The 8,747-nt window shown below is 44.0% G+C and overlaps 1 protein-coding gene across 1 annotated transcript in view; it reads right to left on the bottom strand.

The window, feature by feature from the left end:
- The window catches only part of CCNB2 (cyclin B2), a 22,306-nt gene extending 19,955 nt beyond the window's left edge, over positions 1-2,351 (bottom strand). The window contains exons 1-2 of the mRNA XM_023729853.1: positions 2,131-2,351; positions 4-119 (exon numbers count right to left, since the gene is read on the bottom strand). Of these exons, the coding sequence (XP_023585621.1) occupies positions 4-119; positions 2,131-2,154 (140 nt within the window). The 5' untranslated portion in view covers positions 2,155-2,351. The remainder of the gene's footprint in view (positions 1-3; positions 120-2,130) is intronic.
- Positions 2,352-8,747: the final 6,396 nt, after the last annotated feature.

The raw sequence follows: 8,747 nt of genomic DNA, 5'->3' as shown, positions 1-8,747 counted from the left end.
TGCGCTGCTCTGGTTGTAACTCTATTTCCAATTTCTTCTAAAACTGCCCGTCTGATAGTCACATGACTCTTCGGTTTGGAATTAATTCCTCTGTCAATATTTTCCAAATCACTGGGCACCTAAAAAAAGAAAAATTAACGAAGAGTTTAGGCAAGTTAAAATACTTCGCTAATGTCAGATAGCCAAATTCAGGATTGTTTTGGCAAAGGTGAATATGCATAGATCTATTTGAAAGAGAGAAAGATAGGTTTTAGGCCTAAAAATGCTATTTGTGATGGATAACACCACTCTAACTTAGGCAAATCACTCGTCTACTTTACCTGTAATAAAGACCCTCCGCTTCACCTTGCAGAGGTATTTGAGTATTCACACGGCCCCCGCAAGAAACTTTAAAACGTCACAGATACACGACTATTTTTCACATAGCACCACGTCACTTGGTAGAGAGCCCTGTAAATTTACCATCTATTTTAAAGATTTCCTTTACAGCAATGGATAACAAGTGCAGTTAGGACACAATATTAAAAAGCTATGACAGGCCTGGCTGTTGAAAATCGAGATATCTACAGCCTAAACTAGCTTTCATTCTCGAAACAAGACGTGCTCCCTCAGATGTGGCAGTCTTCTTACATGGACTTGCCGTGGAACAGACTCTCTTATATTAAGGAAACCCAGAAAGGAAATAATTTTCTAGGGTAAAGCAGTTTTAGTTCTCAAATTTAGGGAAGGTTGGAATTGCAGGAAAGAAAAATCATCAGTTGATGTTACCTTGCTTCAGACAGAATATGCTTAGCAACAAAAGTTCCTAGGAAAAGTAATTCATTCAAAAAGGTTTACATTACAGAACTGATGAACATTACGTGAGAAAGAACAGCATATTCTATCCCTAACAGCTGGGGGGTCCTAATGGTTAACAGCTCCTCTGCTAACCAAAGTCAGCAGTTTCCTTGGAAACCGTAGGGAGCAGTTCTACTCTGTCCTATAGGGTGCTATGAGTTGGAATCACCTCGATGGCAATGGTTGTTTTTTTTTTTTTTAATCCTAAAAAAAATCTATCAGCATCAATAGGGGGTTTGAGTGGATCTACCAGGACAGACAGAGGGGCAGGGGAAAACTCTCTTGAACAGAAATAAGTTGACTATTAAAGAACTTTATATGATCAGAAAAAAACTACTCTTCAGTTTGACTTAGAGTCACAAAGGGACATGAATACTGAATGTGTTCAAGCTATTAAAAGTCACACTGTGTACAATATTTCCAGCAGCAATTGCCAATTTAAAAAAAAAAAATGTTTGAAAGTTTAATGTTTATGGATTAAAGCCTGTGACTAAGTTTAAATTCATCTGGAAGGAAAACCTGGCAGCTTCTAACCAGCCTTTTTAGCCAGAACGATGGAACTCAGGTGTGTCAGGGCCCTCTGGTTTTCAGCAGAGAATAAGTAGGTTCCCGTACCATTCAAGCCCACAGGAAATATACCCAAAACATCATAACATTTTGATTTTTGCAAAGATGAAATAAATTAATTTGAACCATTTTCTCTCAGGCTGCCACACTGGTCCAAATTATATGCAAAATCTCTATTACACTTGAGTGAAAGAATTAATTTTCTTAAAAGGACAAACCCTGACATTAGTGCCCTTGGCTAGGAAGACTCGGTGTGCAGAATAAAGGGGAAATGCAAACAGAGCAAAATGTGAAGAAAACATGCCATGGTTGTTGATTAACCAAACACTCAGAACCTTTACTGTCTATGGATTTCCTCCAGTCCTTCTCCTCCCCGCGCCCACAACAGCGCCCTAAGCTGGCAGAGCGCTGGGCAAAGGGAAGGAAACCCCAGCTTTGCATTTGCGTCCGCTCCACCAACAAAGAGCATCTGGGACCGCTCGCTGCGTGCGGCCTGGGCCTCGCTGGCCTGGCAGCCGCCCCCACGCGCCTGCCTCCACCTCGCCACCCTCGGGCAGGGAGGGCCGGGGCGGGGAGGTGGATCCGAAACGGACCGAGGTGGGAACCCCGAGGCAGGGAAAGGCGGCGCGGTGTGGGCGAGGCTGGGCAGCAGGAGGGAAGCCAGGGGAGCTGGAGGAGCGGCGGGCAGAGGCCCCGGCCCGTGCGAGGACCGCCGGGCCCACTCACCGTCGGGCATCGGAGCAGCGCCATCAGGGACCGGGAAGGCGAGAGCGACAGCCCGGGTGCGGAGGGGCCGCGGGCTAGAGGGACACAAGCTTCGGGGCGCCGTTAGGGCCGCTCTCCTGCAGCAGGACCGAGGCTCCTTCCCCGACGTCGCCAGCTCCGCGATTCAAACGCAGCACTGCCCGCGCGCCATTGGGCGGCCTTACGCACGGCGCGTCCTTGTCATTGGCTGAGCCGGAGGCACTTGCGCACGCTCATTGGCTGACTTTCCTAGCCCCGTTTGGTTGTCATAACAACCGCTTTTTTTTTTTTTTTTTTTTTTTCCTGCCTGCGGTGTTTTTTAAAAATCCCGGCCTCTGAGAAGAACAAACATGAAGGGTCTGGTTGGGAAGAAAGCAGACGTAGGACAACTTCCTCGAATTCTGACGCGCCTTCACCTACAGATAGGTCTCGACTTTTGTACTGGGTGGGCGGAAGTGGGTTCTGGGGAGCAGCACGGAGGTAACATTTCTGACCTTTGCTCCCGCCTTTGAAGTGTCGAGCGGGGTTCACCTCCGTGGGTCCCGGCCACGGCACGGGAGCTCTGGGCGGCTCAGGGCTGCAGCGTTAGGTGGTGAGTTTCAAACGTGTGCTAAACGAGAGGGTATTGTGGCGTTTACTCAGACACTAAGATTCCTGGGAGAGGCAAAAACGGGTAAACGTGACTTGTGCCACTCGTGGTTGATGTTTGCTCTGCATTGTGCCCAGGCACAGTGTTTGGCATGTGGTCGGTGCTCACCAAATATTCGTCGAATAAACAATACCACGACGTGAAAAAGATTTAAAATGAGACAGTGCGACCCAGGCCTTGAGCAGCAAAGTGAACAGTATTAAGATTGCCCTGGAAAAGAGAAGAAGTGGGCAGGGAAGTGGGTGGTTAAGGGCTAGACAGGGAAAGGAGGGAAGGGGACAGGACAAATGTCCAAAGTCACAGCAAAGGCAGAGGAATGAATGGCTGGATATCAGGCTCCATTTAGGAATTTGTTCCATCATTCCTATTTCATTCCCCTCTTTAGAGATTACTGTTTACCTATCCATTACCCAGGTGCTAATGAACAGCTTGGTGGGATAAGCCCTAAATTATGAAGGTTAAATTCCTTCCCTGGCTCCATCCCCTATTGGCTGTAGGGCTTCTGGCATTTCTGAACTTGTTTCGTCTCCTCTAAACCAAAAATAACTCCAGCTCCTATGTGGCAGGGGATAATGTTTAGTGTATTCATCTAAAAATAAGGCATCCTATGGAAAAGTCTCGGAAAGGAAAAGTAGATCTGTTTGAGGGCACTGGGCTGTGAGTCAAATGATATTGTTGCTTTATTCTGTGATGTAGTGGTGTTATCAAAAGTTACAGCTGTAAAAGTAACCATCCTTGCCAGCTCAGAGTTAGGGCTTTGTAAACAGAAAGGTTATGAATGGAAACGTGCTTTTATTAACTGATTTGAGAAAGGTTACTAGACAATGTTAAAATCAAATAATGAAAGCCAGGTTACCACATTGTTACCTTCAGTAAAGATGGAGGTAATGTTTGTTGTTTTTTCTTCCCTTTTTGCCACTAGCCTGGAACCTGACACACAAACTTTGATTCACCCTCTTGTTTAATGCACTGTAGTCCTCCCGTCATCTTAGGCAACTTCTATTGATCACTTTTCCTCTACACTAATTTACACAAACTTTCTCATTGAATCTTTACAACAATTCTTATGAAGTAGGTACTGTTGTCTCCCATTTAAGAAGTCTTGGTGCCACAGTGGTTAAGCGCTCAGCTGCGAACCGAAGGTCAGCAGTTGGAACCCACCAGCTGCTCCGCAGGAGAAAGATGTGGCAGTCTGCTTCTGCAAAGATTACAGCCTTGGAAATCCTATGGGGCAGTTAGTTCTACTCTGTCCATAGGGTCGCCACGAGTCAGAATTGACTTGACAATGGGTTTTTTTCGTTATTGTCCCCCATTTAGCAGAGGAAGAAACTGAGGCTTGCAGCAGTTAAATGTCTTGGCCGCAAACCATAGTGCTTACGAGTTCCAGAGCTAGGATCTGTTCTCAGGTCTGAGTCTGTGCTCTTTCCACAGCACATAACATTATCCACTCAACTGACATTTGGCAGAAAGAGTGGGAAAAGTCTGAAACAGTCGCCAAAGGAAACTGAATGGGATTGATTAAGGATAAACTTCTGGAGGCCAATGGCTCTTTACAGTCATTACGGTAAAATTCTACGTGATCAATTCACTTTTTCATTTCTTGATCAAGCATTGTTTCAAAAGATGTGCATATGAACTTCAGCAGATACACAGTCAAGAGAAGGGAGAATACTTAGGCAGGAGAAGCACCCCAAGCAAAAACTCAGACGACCAGTTATGGGTTGGCATGTTGGGAGACAAGGTGAGTGGCAAGAGAGCAAGGAGAGACAGAGAGAAGCAAATAACCAGATTCTTACAGACATCTTTAGCTTGGAGTGGGTGCCAAATAGGAACTTCTCTTTTCTGACACCCAAATCCTCCAGATATCTAAATGAATTTATTTAGGAAGTCTTTGCTAGACATTCTGTCAGTACAGTTGGGCTTGTTTTTCCTTACTCTGGTGGATAAAGGTGGTCATCACTTTGTTGTTGCACCTTCTATTAAGGGCAGTTATTTCCTCTCCTCTTCAATCTGTGCTAACCACGTTACTTGCTCTGACCAACAGAATATGACAAAAGTAATGCTGTGTCAGTTCCAGGCCTAGGTCACAAAGACCTGGCAGCTTCTGCTCTCTCAGAGCCCTGAGCCACCTCATGAAGCGGTCTAGCTATCCCCTGCTAGAGAGACCATGTTGAGAAAGAAATGTCCAGCATTCCAGCTGCAGTGTCAGCCATGTAAGGGAAGACAGGCAGCATCTGAGTCCAGTAGAGCTCTCAGCTGGATGTAGCCACATGGGTAACACCAACCGTACCACAGTGGAGATGGACTGTGCCCGCCCAGCCCTGCCCAAATTGCACCACTAGAGCAAATAATGAGCCACTTAGTTTCGGGGTGGTTTGTTATACAACAGGTAAATGATAAACTTACCCAGGGCATTCCCAATCCTTGCACCAAATAAGTTTTTTGTTTCCTGGAATAGTCTTGTGTGCTCTTGGTCTCTCGTGGTTTCCGAGTTTAGGAAAACAGCATGGTGGCTGGGATTTATGATCATTTGTGAACCCTAAATTCCCAGTAACACTATTCCTGGTAGATTTTTCAATGGGAAACTTGGATGCCAGAGCCACTTCCAGGTTTTGGCATCTGGTTGCCTCCTGAGGACACAAGGAATCATACATGTATCTGGTACTGAACCAAGGACAAGGAATAACTGATAGCCACGGGAAGCACAGAAGCCAGTCTGATAGACTTTTTCGCCACAGAAGTGCAGATGTCTGGAGATCGGGTGTCAACATAGGGATAAGACAGTCAATAACTGTGGCGCTTTTAAACTACACCTTCCCTCAAATGGTGGAGCCTAAATTCACCTCCTCTTGACTACGGGCTGTACTTAGTGACTCTTACTTCTAACAGAATGTGGCAGCAGTGACAGCATATAATTTCTAAGTCATAAAATGGCATTGGGCCTTCTTGCTTTCCCTCTGGGATCACTCGCTCCTGGGAAGCCAGCTGCCCTGTTGTGAAGACATTCAGGCAGCCCTATGGAGAGGCCCACATAACAAGGAAGTGGGGCCTCTTGGCCAACAGCCAATGAGGAACTGAGGCCATTTCAGTCAAAAGTCATATGAGTGAGCCATTTCAGAAATAGATCTTCCAGATGGCTGCAGCCCGAGCCGCCATCTTGACTGTAACTTCATGAGAGATCCTGAGCCAGAACCACACCTCTGTAACCTCCTCCCTGATTCATGATCCATGGAAACTGAGATAAATGTTTGCTGTTTAAACCACTAAGTTTTGGGGTTACAAAGCAATAGATAATAACAATCTGCAGAATCTTATACTTCCAAAGTTTTTTTTTTTTTCCCTCCACACATTTATCACAATGTAAAGCAAAACTGATTTCAGCAATTTGTACTGAAGATTCAGCAGAGCCCACAATGAAAATTACTATTTGGTGAATAATCCATTCCCTACAGTGATAGTAAAGAATTAACCGTTGCTAGGTGCCATTGAGTCGGTTCGATTCAGTGACCCTATGTACAACAGAACAAAACGCTGCCCGATCCTGCACCATCCCTACCATCGTTGCTATGTTTGAGCCTGTAGAGACATGCAATTTATTTGGGCTACCAAAAGCTTCTCCTGGAAGCTCACATCTTCCATGTGCTTTCCCTGCGACGGCTATCAGCCTAAGCAGCAGCAGCTAATTAGAATAACATAGGCAGTTCAGTAACGTGTGCTTCATTAACCCCTAAAGGGTTCCTACGTAACACAACTTCATGAGAAGAATGGAAGGAGAATGAGAAATTCTAGGTGTTAGTTTTCCCATTAAATATTCCTTTCTGGTCAGAGAAGGTAAATGTTTTCATGGCCTGTGCCACTTCTGATCCACTGGTAGTAGCTGCCTGAAGCACAGCATTGACGGGTATTGACGGACAAGCAGGCTCCTGCCGTGATGGCCGAAGGCAAGGGAAGTAGCTCATGTGCTGGCAATCTTCCATCTCTATCAAACCAAACCCACTGCCGTCGGGTCCAATCCTATTCATAGCGACCCTGTAGGACAGAGTAGAACTGTCCCCATAGGGTTTCCAAGGCTGTAAATCTTTACGGAAGTAGATTGCCACATCTTTCTCCCGAGGAGCAGCCGGTGGATTCGAACCGGCCACCTGATGGTTGGTTAGCAGCCGAGCACTTCACTACAGCGTCACCAGGGCTACTCTTCCATCTCTATAGTAGAAGAAAAATTCCAGCCCATTAATAGGGCTGAAGAGGATCGCTCCTTCTTATCTGTAATTAGTAGCCTGGGCTCAAGGTAAGAGAAAGATAAGTGGCAAAAACTGATCTATAGTTCAGCACCTTGCTATGCTACAGGCAAGGGTATGTGGGTGATGCGGTATCATGCAGGGAGCATAAGGAGGAAAGGATTCTTACATAATCTGCAAAGCACGTCACATTCATTATCTCACTTATACCTAATAAGAACCCTCAGAGGCTGGATTTACTTCTCTTTTGTAGACGAGACAGTTGAGGCTCAGAAAGCTTAAATAAGTTGTTCAAAGTTGCACAATTCCAAGCCCATGTCTGTAGGACTCCAAAGCCGATGTTCTCCCCACCACTGCAACAAGCCTTTCTGCAGTGTGTGAATCTGTACAGAACACACAGGCAAGAGAGGAGGCTGGCCCCAGCAAGGCCAACCACAGAGTATAATTGATGACGTTTATTTTTCTTAGTAACAGACTATGTTTGGAAATAATTCTTAATTCAAGAAAATGAAACCTAGACTGAGTAAAGATATTTCTACCTTGATACAGTCAATATCGAGACACATGAAGTCCTCAATATACAAAAAAATGTACTATGCTCCAGGAGGTTTTGGAAGGTTAAGTTAAAAATCAGAATGCATTTTCCACAGAATTAAACTATTTCCATTCATGAAAAACTAATAATGAAATATCGACAAGAGGTTATATTTTCAGTGTTTCAACTAGTTTCAAATACTATGGATTTTTAGAACAGAGCTAGTTTTCTGTATGTCAGATTGTTATGGTTCAAATTCTGAAGTATGCTAGCAGCTACAAAAAAGTCACCAAAGTAAGAAAAGTTTCAAACACCAGTTTATCACTTGCATATTAACAACAACAAAAATAAGGATTTTTCTGACAAAAGTATTTAGACAGCTATCACTTGAAATTTTCATCTTGACATAAAATGCAGCAGGATATGGAAGACAGCAAATAAAGCACAAAAAGTTAAAAATGGTCAAAATTATTTTCCCCATACTTGGTTCATTGCTAATCACGTTTTTCTATAACTAAGGGCAGTAGTTTAATAAGTTCCTACATTAACAACCCAGGGTTATGCCACAAATACTTGCATTAAGTAAATTTTGAAGTAATGACGTTTATCTACATAAAAGAAAATCAGTAGTAATGATTAAACAGGCCAACAGGGAGTTGTACATCTGATCTGATGTATTCAAAAATAGAGAAATCTATCTGTGCTTCTTGTGTTTTGGGGGACATCAAGAGGACTCTATACAATGGTGCACTTACACTTCTTCAATCCCTTGGACAGACGCTGGGGTTTACAGTTGCCAAGTCCTACTACACACTCGACAGGTGACTTGAAGACAGGCTGCCTGCTCTTTCCCCCAGGTGGCAGACATGGCTCACTCACTCTCACAGTCCCCTTACCTCCTCCAACTGCAGCTACATATCTAGTACGCTTTTAAAAACTATTATTTTATATCCAAATTTCTTAACCTAATCCATCCTCCACCTTCACACATAAAAGGCTGAAGCATCTTGATGACAATTACTATAATGTAACATTTACTAAAGCGAAAAAAAGGCAAGTAGCTATAGCTGAATAAATAAAACACCAAATTACGCAAATGTCAATTTGAGTAAGATCATCTTTGAATTCCAAGATGTTTAAACTGCTTTATAAAAACTAATTATGAAACACAAAGACA

The sequence above is a fragment of the Trichechus manatus genome, unplaced genomic scaffold, assembly GCF_000243295.1.
Source record: "Trichechus manatus latirostris isolate Lorelei unplaced genomic scaffold, TriManLat1.0 scaffold00030, whole genome shotgun sequence".
In the NCBI taxonomy this organism is placed as follows: domain Eukaryota; kingdom Metazoa; phylum Chordata; class Mammalia; order Sirenia; family Trichechidae; genus Trichechus; species Trichechus manatus.
The sequence above is the reverse complement of the archived record's forward strand: the minus strand, read 5'-3'. Positions and strand labels throughout refer to the sequence as shown.